Source organism: Pteropus alecto, unplaced genomic scaffold, assembly GCF_000325575.1.
Source record: "Pteropus alecto unplaced genomic scaffold, ASM32557v1 scaffold89, whole genome shotgun sequence".
In the NCBI taxonomy this organism is placed as follows: domain Eukaryota; kingdom Metazoa; phylum Chordata; class Mammalia; order Chiroptera; family Pteropodidae; genus Pteropus; species Pteropus alecto.
The window spans coordinates 1,712,936-1,727,282 of record NW_006443130.1 but is presented as its reverse complement, the minus strand read 5'-3'; the positions used below and the strand labels follow the sequence as shown (position 1 = coordinate 1,727,282).

The window sequence follows — 14,347 nt, the reverse complement described above, 5'->3', positions numbered from 1 at the left end:
GTCGAGTCAGTAGGTCTCGTCCGTGTTCTCCACCAGCTGGTGGATGGACAGCGTGGCGTTGTAGGGCTCCACCACGGTGTCCGACACCTTGGGCGAGGGCACCACGCTGAAGGTGTTCATGATGCGGTCGGGGTACTCCTCGCGCACCTTGCTGATGAGCAGCGTGCCCATCCCCGAGCCCGTGCCGCCGCCCAGCGAGTGGGTCAGCTGGAAGCCCTGCAGGCAGTCGCAGTTCTCACACTCCTTGCGCACCACGTCCAGCACCGAGTCCACCAGCTCGGCGCCCTCCGTGTAGTGGCCCTTGGCCCAGTTGTTGCCGGCCCCACTCTGACCTGCGTGGGGATTGGGAGATGGCACAGGCAGGGTCAGACCTCTGGCCCGCATGCCCTCTACAAAGTGGGGTGCCCACACCCTCCCGCGCTCCCCGAGGCCTCTACGGCAGCCATGCTGTGTGTTGGGGCCCCCGCTGCCTGGCTGCCCCGTGAAGGGCTCTGGTCAAAAGCTGAGAACATGGGCTGCAGGTCCCACTCTGCCTCACGAAAGGGTCCTTGGCGAGTGGATTGGCCGCCCCCACCGCCTCCCACCCTCTGGCCTGCCACGCCGGAAGCATGAACTACAACCCCCAGAGTCCCTTGCAGCTCGGGGTCAGGATGTGGATCAGTGCCCATGGGTTGGGGTGCTGAGCTTGGGAAGATAGAAGTGGGGTGAGGCCCTCTTCCTGTTGCTGTGGGAGCATCCAGGGCCCTGCCACCAGCCGTGGGCACGAAGACCACCTCCCCTCTTATCACGATGCTGTACTGGTGAAGACCACTCCTCCGGAGGCCCTGCCTCTGTCCCACCAGCTCCCTAATGACCCCATCAACCTAATTCTCCATTTCACACCTAGTTTTGCTAAAAACACGTACTGGTTTCTGTCTTTGGGCCTCCACTGCCAACTGCAGAACGCAAAGTCACCTCTGCACTGAGAGGTCGCAGCGACAGCGGCTGTGCCCATTTGTTCTTGTTGGTATGGGGTCTGCCATCAGTGTGGAACACGGGACACTTACCGAAGATGAAATTGTCAGGCCTGAAGAGGTGTCCGAAGGCCCCAGACCGAACACTGTCCATGGTGCCGGGCTCCAGGTCCACCAGGATGGCCCGTGGCACATACTTGTGAGCTGAAGGAAGAGGCACAGGTTATGTGGGCCACAGAGGTTGGAACCATGTGCAGAATGGGGACCGACACCACAGCCAGCCAGGACCAAATCTCATATCCGATATGGACATCGTTTTACAGCCGCTGCTAAATAGCTTCTGCCCAAGGCTTCCGGGGACCCCCGCCCAGCCCTGCCCCTTCCCTGGGACTGTGCCCGTGTCTCATGGCCACGGCACACGTTGAATCTCATGCTGACAGGGGTTCCTTGTCTTTATTCTGTGAGCTTCGAGTCACACCTGCCAGCCACCACCAGAGTGGCAGGTCCTGGGACCCAGCATCGAGGCGCCCTCCCGCCCCGCCCGCAGCCCAGGACGGGGGCTCACAGGAGGCCTCATTGTAGTAGACGCTGATGCGCTCCAGCTGCAGGTCGGAGTCCCCCACGTAGTTGCCGCTGGGGTCTATGCCATGCTCATCGCTGATGACCTCCCAGAACTGCGGGGGGAGGGAGGGGTCAGCAGGTGGCCAGGACCCTCACCTGGCCCTTGCCCTCCTATGCCCTTGAATCCCTGGGTATAAAATCAGGAGTTTGCACCCAAAGCCTGCACTAGTCCCTTTGAGAGACTTTGGAAGAGCCCCAACCTGTCATTTATGAGAAAACTGTCATAAATATCCACGTCCGCGGTCACCGGAGCCCGCAGAGTAGTTCAAGCTCAACCGACACAGGCCCGCAGACCCAGCTGCACACTTGCCGGCCAGGGTCAGCAGCAAACACCCTCTGTGGCTGATCCCTATTATTCCCTTTCCAGATGAGGAAACTGAGGCCCAGAGAAGGTAAGTGATGGAAACGAGTCCAGGGTACACGTGGCCCTCTGCCCGGCACTCCCCAGCCTGCCCACACTCAGCTGGCACCACCCTAGGGCCTACGGCCTCCTGCTGCCCACACTGCTCATCCATCCTCGGGCAGGAACCCACAGCACCCCTCAAGCTCTGCTCCCACAGCCACAGCAGGCAAAGGGCAGTCCAGGGCCTCCGCGAGGAGCTGGACCACCCCTCCCAGCTGTGTGACCTTGCGCAGGTCCCGAAGATGCTCTGGGCCTCAGTGTCCTCATCTGTCCAATGGGCCTGATGACAAAAACCAGTCACTGTAAGAACAAACTAGGTTACTCTGTGCAGCATGCGAATGGCATGTGGTGGAGGCTGACTGCTGTGTGGAGTTATTAGCGCATGTGTCCACACAAGGACACGCACCCTGGGTGGAGGGAAGGCTGCAGGGCTCTGCCCCTGCCCCAGGCACTTCCAGTTGGCCCATGTGGGCAGGAGGTCATTGGTCACAAGCTGTGTGACTTCCCAGTGCCCCTCCCCTTTGCTTCTCAGGGTTGGGATGACTTTCAGAAGATGAATGGGTGTCAAGTCCTCCACAGAAGTCATGTGCTCGTGACAAGACAGCCCACTTAAAAAGCAGCTAGAGAACAGTCTGCACATGCTCATCTATATATGGGTGTCTCCGACAGACACACGGTCGCCTTCTGACAGCTGTGGCCCGGCTCGTGGTCTTTCCATGGTATGGCCTTTGGTTCTTTCAGAATTCGTTGTCACGTGCATGTTTTAATTTCACACACACAAAAAGATTAAAGATAAAATTGCTTAAAAAGCTGAAAAGTATAAACAGTGTCATTATTATAAAATGTATAGAGGAAACTTGGAAATTCACCAGAGACTTTTATCTGAGGTTAGAGGTCCCCTCTCAGCCACATGGGGGCTAAGGGCTAGACTCCTTCCCTGTTTTGTGCATTTCTGTCACTTGTAAGTTTTATTTTTGTGTGTGTTAATTTTATATGTAGAAAAATAAATAAATGCACAGAAATGTCACTGAGGCACTTAGGGTCTGATCACAGCTTCCCACTGCTGCCTGGTTCCCCATGCCTCCTTCACCCTGAGGCTGTCCACAAGGTGAGCCCAGGGCTTTGGTCCTCACAGCCCTGGGCACCCCAAACCTCTGGCTTTGGGGACACCCACAGCTTCCATAGAGGGGGGATGGCACGTGTGGGGCTAGGAGAGAATGCTGTGTCTCCAACACATCTATGGAAGGCATGGCCTTCCAGGAGGTGAGGGTCCAGAGTGGGTGCAGACCCCAGCACCGGCCAGGGTGTGACAGTGACCGCACCTCTCGGGACCTCAGCTTTGTCATCTGGAAAGTAGACGTGATGATGGTACCCACGTCGAGTGGTTGGCACGAGGCCTGACACACAAAAGCATTCAGCAAATATGGGCTTCATTGAGCTAAAAGACCTTAGATGCTATTTCAGTTGGCAAAGCCATAAGCACAGATAACTTAAATAAAAATAAAAGATAATTTTAAAAAGTCAGCATGCTTTGCAGTACCGTGGCACAGTAAAAGACCACCACCGACATGAGGTCTCCCAAACACAATGAGCAACGGTGCATAGAGTAGAAAAGGGACCCTCACGACAGACGCTGCCCTTTTCTGCAAAGACGCATGGCTCACATGCACAGAGCAGGGACAGGACGAGCGGGAAGCAAACGTGTCCTGTGGGAGCAGCGACGGAGAGAGGCAGGTGGTTAAATAGGCACGTTAGCCTGACCTGCACAGTGTCAGGTTTTTAGAAGGAGAATATATTAATACTTGCTTTTGTGGTTAAAACTAATAAAAATTATAATTTAAAATAGTTAATAGATATCTCAGTAAAACAGATCATGTAACATTTAATAAATAATACAATACCTTTTTGTAAAGTAAATAAGAAATAATTACGATCATCACTACCGATGAGAAAACTGCCAGATGGCCATGAACCCCAAGGTCCAGACCACGTCTCCTATTTCAGACCCCAGGTTTTTTGTCTGGTGTTTGGGGGCAGGTCAGGCTCTGCGCTCGCGGCGCTGTCCGCGGTGCTGATCTGTTGCCGCTCGCCGCTCAGGGGCACAGACAAGAGGGTGCAGCGGCTCTCGGAGGGAGGGCGGGCCGACTCTGGGGCATCAAGCCCCTCCAAGACCCCATGGCCTTCCCCGCTTCCCTGCACAGGGAGGGCGCCGTGGTGACTCATTGGGAAAGCGCTGGGACAAGGGGCGGAGGGAGGACACCGTGGAAAACCCTCCCCCGCTGCTGTCAGGGCCAGGCCCCTCCCCTCCGCACCCCGCCCTAAGGCCGGGAGGTGGGGGCGCAGACAAAGGCTCCAGGACGGCCCTGCCTGCCCCTAAGGGAGGAGGGGGTCCCCGGACTCATCCCCCTGTTGGGCGGTGTTGGGTACCCCGCGCATCCCGCTGTATCCACGCAGACACAGATTCATTGTCGTCCAGGCAGCTGCCTCCTCTTCCCGGAGCGCTGAGTTTTTTCATTGTTGATGGAAAGGCGACACTCGCTTTCACCACACCCTGCTGAGGTGACGTGAGTAAAGCACCTGGCACAGCGCTCAACACTAGTGGTCACTATAGCAAGTCATTAAGGCCGTCATGCTACTGCTCAGGAGAGACGTATCCTCTCCTAGCCCCGATGGCCTCAACCTCCCTGCATCCCCCACCACCCCTCCCCAGAGCGGGCAGTCTGGTCCGGGCACCAGGCAACAACCTGTAAGCAGGAAAGCAGAGCCCCGTGCCAGGCCCAGCCCGCTGCGGCTGGTGGAAAAGTGTGCCCTCCCCACGCACGAGGAAACAGAAATGGCCAAGCAACTGCCGGCCCAGGGCGGAGGCCGAGCTGCTGGGCGGGGGTGGGAGGTTGGAGGGGCTGGAGGTGGAGGGGGCCTGAGCACTTTCCCCAAGTTTGCCTTCTGGAAAGGTTCCAGGGCAGAGAGGCCTGATGGAAACCGCTCAGCCCCTCCCACCAGTCACCGCGAAGGGCTGCGCTTGGAAAAGGGAGACACGATTCTCCTTCCCACGACCCGCCTCTTTCTTGTTTTAATTGTAAAAAAGGATCAGAAACCAAACTTTAAAATGAACATGAGTAAAACTCAGCGGGAGAGGAATAAAAAATAATGGACACACCCAAGGGTCACAGCGCTGAGAAGCAGGAAAAGGTCTCTGCGGAAGACACTGTTGGAGCAGCCGGAGCGGGGAACTGCGCCGCTCCGCCCGGCCCCCGCGGACTCAGCGCTGCCCTCCCTCCCCCGTGACCCTGACCCCGCGAGGAGCAGATGTTCAGGGCAGGCCTGGCCCCTGTGCCATTAATGAGCCCTCGGCCCCTCCCGCCCAGCCAGGGCAGCTGTCGGCGACTGGCCCAGGAGCCCTGATTCGATTTGAGGCCCTCGTCCCCCAGGCCTCCCCCTCCCCCAGACCCTTCCGCGGGCAGGCGCAGCTGTCCCTTCCGTGATTAAGAGTCACCAGCTACCGCCTCCCGCGACCCCAGCCTGGGCGCCTCCACCCTAGAGCCCAAGTTGCAATTTACACGTCAGCCACGTGGCTGCACCAGCCCCGCTGTAATCAGCTTTTTGTTCTTCTCTGGTTTCCACGGCAACAGCCTCCAGAAGAAGCCTTGCTCGGCCCCTTTCCCTCCAGGCCCTGTCTCCTAGCCGGGTTTGGGGACCAGCTGGACGACAACCCCCGCGCAGGGTCCCTGGCCTTGGTCCTGACAAAGCTACCCTCTGGCGGCGCATTGCTCCGAGGAAGCGCGGCCCGCAGCGCCGCACCCACCCTACCTGGGCCCCGCGCGCGTGTCCGCAGGGACTTGTTGTGTGACCTTGGGCAAGGGCCGGTCTCCCCGCACTTGGGGACGTGACACCACTTCTTGGGTACATGCCATTTCCCCTTCCCGCCTCAGTCCCGACATCTGTGAGGTGGGCTAACAACGGAGGGGAGGGGCGGCGGTGATGAGCTTTCCATGCCCAGAGCCCAGCTTTGTTCCCATGTCCAACGCGACCCGCGGGGAGGGGGGGGGCTGGCCATGTGGGGCTGCGCCGAGGGGCAGTCCAGTTCTAGACCAAGGTCAACCCAGTCCGAGTTCAACCCTTCCCCCAACAAAGGCACAGGGTGGGGCCAAGAAGCACGGTTGGGGGCAAGGGGCGCTTCCTGTTCCTGGCGGGGCGGCGGAGGGAATCATTATGGCTTTGAGGGGCCAGCCCCACCCAAACCTGCCCACCCCACCCATCTCGCTCAAGGCTGAGTTGCGACCCCAAAGAGGGCCACGCCCAACCAGAGCCCCAGCTGCACGGCCGCGGCCAGGGGAGGAGGGCGCAGCTGCGGAAGAACTTGCGCTGTGGTCTGGCGCTGCGCTCGGGCGGGCCCCCGGGACCCGCAAGGGCAGGAGAAAGGCGGGGGCGGGAGCGGCAGGGGGGGCCAGGGGCTTTGTTCTCGGCTTCGCGGTGGCGGGCGCGGCTCGAGTGCGCGGCGCCTCCCTGCTTCCCTCCCTGGGGGCCGGCTCGGGTGGCGACGCGGGAGGCGCGCTGGGTGCGGGGTCCGGCGCGTGGGTGCGGCGCGCGGCCTCACCTTGGCCCCGATCTGGTTGCCGCACTGGCCGGCCTGGATGTGCACGATCTCCCTCATGCTCGGTGCGTGTGGCGGGCGGTGCGGGACTCGCGGACGGCCGGGCTGGCTGCGGAGAGTCTGACGCCCCCGCTGCCGGCTCTTATAGGCTGGGCCCCGCCTGCCGCACCCTGCGTGGCGTCACCGCGCGCGACCAATCGGGGGGCGCCGCTGCAGAATGCGGCACGGGCGCTGCAGCATCAGCACCGCGCATCCCCGCTCCGCCGCGCGATGCTGCGCCTCCTCCCGCCACCACCAGGGTCTGGCCACCGCCCGCACTCCGCCCCCCCCCCAACCAACACCCGCTCACGCGAAAGGAGGGGCTGCCGGGCTCCAGGGAGGACAATAGAGGCCCCTCTTGGCTCTCAGACCCCGCCCTGGCTGCCTTCTCCAGTCCCGCTCCTCGGCTTTACAAAAAGGGTCTTTCTTCCCCACGCTCGTTAGGGACCAACCCCATCTTCCCACCCCGAAAAGTCGCGACGGCCGCCTCCCAGCTCCCTGTCTTGTGGCGTGAAGGTACAGACAGACGAGGTACTCTGAGCTTGGTGGACCCCTCAGGGGTGGCACATGCGAGAAAAGGCGGCAGCAGGCACTGGGAGCATCTGGCGGGCTGTGCGTCCGGGAGGGCGGTGGCCAGTGACCATGGCAGCTCTGAGGTTCACTGTCCTCTGCAGTGGGGGCGTCACCTGCCCCCCCCAGGGCGCCGCCCCTAGATTCCAAGTGGACTTTGTTCTGCTCAGTGACTATTGATGTCGGGAATTGTCATAATGACACAGCCAGGTGAGGGACCGACAGGGTCGGGGATGGTGTGCCCTGGTTTCTGTCTTACTCTCTGATGTCACGTGTACGTCTGGAGTCTTGGTCTAAGTGAGGCCAAGGTGGGGGCCGTGCGGGAAGACGATGTGTGTACAAGGTGGGGTTTGCGGGAAAGACTGGGAGAGTCCACTGGTGGGAAGAGGAGGGAGGGTGGGAAGTCGATGAGCAGACGGTGTGCTGCACATGCTCTCCTGCGGCCTGGCGCTCTCGTGGGGTCAGGTGTTAGCGCAAGCCACCTGACAATGAGGCCCTTCGGATGTTTCAGTAATGCCGTCCTCCAGGGAGGGCAGTCCGCGGCAGTGGGCACGTGTGTCCAGCGTGTGCTCGGCATTGGGCTGGCGCAGGGGGGCTGCATGTGTGCCTCTCTCCTCCTGAAGCTCCCCAGTTTGGCAAGTCCAGATAGAAATGGGTCTTTTGTTCTCCATAGAAGCCCCTCCTCCACAGTGTGTCCATGATGTGGCTTTCTGTGGTTGGCTTCCTGCCACTTGGGGCTCCTCCCTGTCCCCCCTCCCCCAATCGGGGGATTCTTGGTGAACATTCGGCTCTTCCCTAGAGCCAGCAGCGCCTCCCTGTCTGAGCAAAAGCAGCAGCTTTGCGGCACCCTGTCAGCGGGACCCATCAGAATGGCATCAGGCCAGGCAGCTTCCCCTCCAAGCCGAGAGGGCTCTGGTGCAGGCTCAAGGCTGACTCACCATCCTGTCTCCCAGCAAAGGCTGACCCTGCCGGGAACCAGCTCCAGCCCCAAGGCCGGCAGTTGGGGCTGGAGCTGCCAGTTTGGACGGGGCACTGGCTGGGGCAGAGCTGGAGGACTGGCCAGGGGCTGAGCTGCAGGCAGGACTAAAACTACCTTGGAGAGGCTGCTGCCCTCACTGAGCCCATCCAGAAGGGGTGACTGAATTCTCAGTGTCTGTGGAAGAAGCTCTGTGAGAGGCGTCGGGTTGCAGCAGAGGGAGGACCCGAGGGCCCAGTAGCAGGCAGCACGGTCCACCCCAGCCGCCCTCCCCCGGGGCTTGGACATGGGTACCCCTGCAGCCACTGGACAGCTTCTCCCCATCTGGGAGGCCTGGCCTCAAATACCTACTGGGTGGACTGAGCACTGACCCCTTCCAGGAAGACAGAGCTGGGTGAGCAAGAACCCAGCCCCCGACCCATCCCGCCCCTTGGGCCCCTCCAGAGGGCCAAGGTCACACATGGGGTCAGGGTGGTGCTGCTGCTTCTGCAGCTGAGGACAGCCTGGACAGCATCTGAGTCTTTTTGTTTGTCAATGAAACGAGCCAGGATTTATTTAGATGCTCCTCTGGGAGGAGCTGGGGTCCAATGCAGGGTCCCAAGAGCCAGCGCTGTTTTCCGCGTTCATCTCTCCTTCGCTTTCGCCCAATACTTCGCTGCGAAATAAAACTTCAGACTCTGCAGGAGGCTCACGGGGTCCTACTCTGGCCTGACTCCATGCGAAAGGAAGAGAGCTGAGCCTCGTCACCACGGAGGCGACTGTCCCAGCTGCTCCTCACTCTAGCTGCCCGGGGCTGGGTCTGAGACAAGGTGGAAGCACAGGGTCAGAGCAGGTGCCCCTGGTCGGCACATGCTCCCCTCGGCGGGGCCTCGGGCCCCTGGGTCCTTTGGGGCATGGTTCCCTCACCCGGCAGGCCAGCCCTGGTCTCTGGGACTTACTTCTCCCCACTCATCGGTCCCACCCCTAAGCCCCTCCCCTGATCCTCCACCCTCAAGCTTCAAGCAACTGGAAGGGAGCCGAGAGCAAGGAGGCTGCCCCAAGCACGGCATTTACCAGACCGCCTGCTGCCCTGACACCCTGGGTACTGGTCACTGGGACAGGCCCAGGGCCTTTGCTTGACCTGAGCAGGCTCTGGCCAGCGCTGGCTGCTGTCGCATGTGGTACAAAAAAACAGCTCTCGGTCACCATGCTCCTGCGGACACATCCCTCTGCCCGAGGCTAGGCCCTGCTGCTTCCTGTGAGGCTCGGTCTTGCTGGTCAGAGTCCCTTCTCCTGAGGCCATGTCCGCAGTGTTCCTCATGGCTCTTGTCCACGTCCCAGTAGGTGCCGGTAGGCCCTGGCCTGGCCTGGGGCAGAGGTGGGGCACTCCTGGCATGGGCAGTGTCCAGCAGCCTGGGTACCTGTGGCCCACTGTTTCCCAGCCCCGACTCCTCACCCTTGTTCCTGGACATCCATGCTTATTCCTCTCTGGCCTCGAGGGCCTCTGCGTCCGCACCTTCTGAGGTCACCTAGCCTGGCCTCTGTGGCAAGTCACTCCCCAGTCACACAGGAACGGGGCCATGTGATAGCACCACCTCCCTCTGCCGGGCACCCCGGCCACCCCTCACCAGGAGCACAGCAGCACCTCCTGGAGCGTCTTCCGGAGCTCCTGGCTGCGGAAGGCATAGATGAGGGGGTCGACGATGGCGTTGCAGATGACGAGGGCCAGGAAGAGGTCGAAGTTCTTGAAGATGCAGCCACAGGTGGGGTGCTGAGGACAGAGGGCGATGAGTGCGAGGTGCAAGAAGAAGGGGCCCCAGCAGAGGAGGGACACGCCCAGCAGGATGGTGAAGGTGGCAGCGCCCTTGAGGCCGAAGCCCTGGTGGGTGGGGTGCTGTCTCTTGTGGAGCCGCGCGATGCTGCGGGCCTGCTGGCAAGCCCGGGCGAGCATGTGGGCATACAGCACCGCCATGAGTGCCAGCATGGCCACGAAGAAGCCGACGAGACAAAGTGGGACGGCCATGTGGTCATAGTAGGCGATGAAGACAGTGCTGCAGGCGACGCTGGCCACCCAGATGGCTGCGATGGCCCGCCACAGCCGGGGCAGCGTCACGATGCTGTGGTAGCGCAGTGCATAGAAGATGGAGATGTAGCGGTCCACCGCGATGGCACCCAGGAAGCAGAGGCTGGACACCATGGAGCCGCAGGTGAGCACGTCGATGACGGTGCCCAGCTGCTGCACCGCAGCGGCCCGGGCGGGCAGGGCGCCCGCCTCCAGCAGCAGCATGACGGCCGTCTCCAGCACGTTGCTCGCGCTCACCAGCAGGTCGGACACGGCCAGGCAGCAGATGAGAAAGTACATGGGCGAGTGCAGGTTGCGGTTCTTGGCGATGGCCGTCACCACCAGCACGTTCTCCACCAGGCTCAGCAGTCCCAGGCTGAGGAAGAGCCCGTCAGGAACGAACACCTCCAGGCACCGGGGCCCCGTCAAGTTGGCGGCTGGCCCGAGGTAGGGGATGGCTGGGGGGGTGGCGTTGAGGGTGGCCAGCAGCTTCCTCCGGGGACCCTGCATTGGCGTTGTCCTGCCAGGTAGCAGGGTCATTCCTTCAGGGGGCTCCGCTCAGCTCATGGTGCCACCTTCACACTTACCCTCTCCCCGGCTGGACCAGTGTCGGCCCCGGCATGGACCAGCTGCAGAGGCCTAAGCTTCTCCACCAGAGGCTGGTCCCCTCCCAGCCAGGACTCCGAGCTCCGCAGCGCCAACTCTCAGGGCCCGCAGCTCCTTTCCTGCCTTTCCCTGAACGGGCAGCCAGCCAGGGCCACCCACTTCTCTGCCTCCTGCCTGCCCGGGCCAGGGAGGGCTGCAGCAGGAAGAATGGAGCCCTTCCGCACAGCATTAAAGTCGTCCACGGGGCCCCTCCTCCAGAGGGCGGCCACATGATGGGCGTGTGCCTGGGAGCGCCCGGCCAGGTGGCGCCAAGGACACCCAGGGCCTCCGACCCGGAGCACAGGGACATCTCCTTATGCCCAGAGCCACCGTGGCCTGCCAGCCGCCTGCGCTCCGCCCACCAGCGCCCCCAGTCGGGCCTCTGCTCCAGGTGTTTGCATGTGGGGTGTCCTGGACCTGTCCCCAAGCCTTCTACCCCCTCCAGGCCCACAGCAAACACCGCCTCTTCCTTGAAGCCCTCCCGTTCCCCAACGCCTGTCTGATGCCGCTCCGCCTCAGGAATTGCCACTAACTGTTGACTGGCCATCCCCAACCCTAACCCTGACCCCCACCCCGTGTGAGATGTTCACTGAGGGGCAGTCATGTCCCCGGTCATTTCGCTGAGTGGCCAAAGGGTGCAGGAAAGGTGCTCTTGGTCATCGTGGAGGATGGCAGGGACATAGACACCCTCTTCCCTGCCGGCCCCACTTCCTCTGTGGGACCTGACGCTGTGGGAGCATGGTCGGGGGGGCCCACGGCCCCGTGCCCCATGGAGCCTCCCGCACTTCCTCACTGAAGATGCGTCTGCCAACCACAGATCCTCCTCTGAAGGCCTAGGGTGAGGGAAGGGACTTGTCTTCCTGTTGACAGGTGGGGACAACGAGGCCACAAGGCAGGCGCAGGGCCTGAGGGAGGCCTCCTTTGAAAAGTGTTGGTGCCTGTGACATCCCTGCCGAAGGCCATTCTCTCCACAGCTACTGCCTGGTGGCCCGAGGGCCCGCGTGTGTGAGCACCATCGGCACCCACCCATCCACACCAGGCACCTCTGACGCCCACGTGCTTGGAGCTCCCTGTTGTGACGTGTGCCGTGCACAGAGGCACGTACTCTGTAAACATGCAGCTGGTGGGCGCCCCAATCTGAACGAGAGGCCGAGCCGCACGCGATTGTTCAGGTCACACAGCCACTGCGCCAGACACCTCGGCGCTGTCTGGCCCTGCTCCAAGCTCCCTAACCCGGACGGGCTTCGTGCCCTCCCCTCTGCACTGAGACGTCCTTGGAGCTGCAGAGTGGGCCCAGGATCATGTCCCTGCGGGGTGACACCGAGGAGTGGGATGTCAGGGTCAGACCTTCAGTTTGAGTAGATTCGACCAAACCACTTTCCAAATGGCTGGTCCTGTCTGCCTGTTCCTGGCTGTGCTCAGCACACGCACCACGGGAGAGGGCAGGAGAACCCCCCAGGAGAACCCCCCGGGGAGCAGCCACACACGCCTGAGGGCCCACGGCGGCCTGCCAGCCCCAGGGCCACACCTGGCCCTGGGCCCACGGAGCGTCTGCCCGGCCAGCAGTGCCCTGCCCCCAGCTCCGTGTCCTCAGCGTCCCAGCTCCGTAAATGGGGCCTTTGAGGTGGCCAGTGCTCCACCCCCAGCCTGAGACTTCAAAGGGCGTAAGAACTGGGCAGCCTTTGGCAGGGGACCAGCTTCTGCTTCTCACGGGTCCGGGTCCGCCTGGTGGGGACTCTGGCGAGGGAGACAGCGGAGGCGGCAGGCACGGCTGAGCTGGGGAAAGTCAGCTTCACGGCTGGTCAGGGTCTAATGGCAGCACAGCTAGTACTGAGGCCAACTGTGTCACTCGCCATCTACGCCCCTGGGAGAAATTGACGGCGAGAAAGCGACGGGCACCACGTCCCCACAACGCGTGGCACCGCGAGGCAGCGTGGCCGACCCACCCCGAGGAGGCTGTGAGAACAGGAAGCCCCTCGGCCTTCCTCACCCCTGTGTCCCCAGCACCAAGAACAGTGCTGGGCACACAGTAGGCCTGCGACACACGAGTGTTCAATGCGCAGTGAGCTCTGTGGGGAAATGGGCAGAAGCCCTCGCCGGAGTCCACGGCAACAAGGTACGGGTCACTGCCCGGCCAGAGGGCCCAGGTCAGCCCCTGGCCCTGCTTCTCACGCAGGCCTGGGCCAGCAGGAGACACGGCCGGGACGGTGCGGCCTGTGGCATCTCGGGAAAGGCTGGCCCAGCATCTCCATTCAGTCTGGGTTCCTCTGAACGTGGGGCGGGGGTGGCTCGTGTGCCCACCCTATGCTGCCTGCGCTGGAGGCCCGGACAGGGTCTGACCCACCGGCCACCCCGCCCATGGGCACAAGGCCTGGGAGGGCTGAGTCCTGCTGGCTGGACGCCAGGTGTTCAGATGTGGAGGGTCAGGCCATTCTCTCACAATGCGATGACATGAGCCCAGCCTCTCCGTCCGCTGGCCCGTGGACGCTGGCCCTCCACTTTAAAGTCCACCGGCTCCTCTGAGAGATGGCCACCACAGCCCCAGGCCCGCGCCTCACCTGGGGGTCAGCTCCCCTCCCTGCTGCATTTCCAGAGAACAAGCCCCTTCTCAGAAGACCCTCGCAGACTCCTGGCTGACTGACAGGCTCGCCTCAGGCCGCCCTCGTGGGGACATGTACACCCAGGACAGACTGGACCCTCGGAGATGGGTGTAGACCCCCCCGCAGCACGTCACAGTGGCAGGGAGGTATGGGTGCTAGAAAGGACAGACCTCGCGTCTGTAGGGCCTGTCCTTGCCACGTGTGTTCAACACACAGAGGCAACGTTGACCCCAACCCTGGAAGCCCCCAGTGAGACCTGCTCAAAGGGTGACCTCGCGGGTCTCCCCAGCGGGGGACGACGCCAGTGACTGGGACGGCTGGGGACTTCCCGGGAGGAGATCGGTGGACTGGCCCTGGGCAGACGCTGAAGGGCGATGACTGGGGCCCGGCCCCCCTAGAGCTCATGGGCAGCGCCCCCTCCAAACCTCGTCCGCTGTCTCCAGGGGTGGTCAGGGCGGGGAGGGTGCCCAGGGGACAGGACAGCCCCAGCCGCTTCAGTGCCCCAGACCCTTCCAGAACCACAGGCACAGGCAGCCCTATGTGGTTCTCAGCTGTCAATCAAGGGAGCCACGACCCTCCCAGCAGCCAAGCCTGCCCCCCACGCTTCATTCACCCCGAGAATGCCCCTAACCTGTGCCCTAAACACTCCCCAAAGCTGCCAGGACCCACCTCTCAGGCTCCCGGATTAGGCGCTGCCCCCCATTTTCCAGAAAAACTGTTTTGTCAGACTGGACAGCCTGTCTGCAGTGTCCAGTCTAAAGACCCCGGCGTCAGCCCTGCCTGCCCCCTGGCCTATTCCGGGTTTCGCCTGGGAGCCCAACTGGGGCGCACGTGACCCGCACTGGGCACGGCGCTCATGCACACGGGGCACGACCCGTCCACGCCACAGGAGGAAGAGGAGGCAGGCG

The 14,347-nt window shown here is 62.2% G+C and overlaps 1 protein-coding gene across 1 annotated transcript in view; it reads right to left on the bottom strand.

Moving 5' to 3' along the window:
- Nucleotides 1–12,538, bottom strand: part of LOC102888291 (tubulin beta-2 chain) — a 13,282-nt gene extending 744 nt beyond the window's left edge. The window contains exons 1-5 of the mRNA XM_025040803.1: nt 9,761–12,538; nt 6,572–6,677; nt 1,519–1,627; nt 1,047–1,157; nt 10–332 (exon numbers count right to left, since the gene is read on the bottom strand). Coding sequence (XP_024896571.1) covers nt 10–332; nt 1,047–1,157; nt 1,519–1,627; nt 6,572–6,677; nt 9,761–10,734 — 1,623 coding nt within the window. The 5' untranslated portion in view covers nt 10,735–12,538. The remainder of the gene's footprint in view (nt 1–9; nt 333–1,046; nt 1,158–1,518; nt 1,628–6,571; nt 6,678–9,760) is intronic.
- Nucleotides 12,539–14,347: the final 1,809 nt, after the last annotated feature.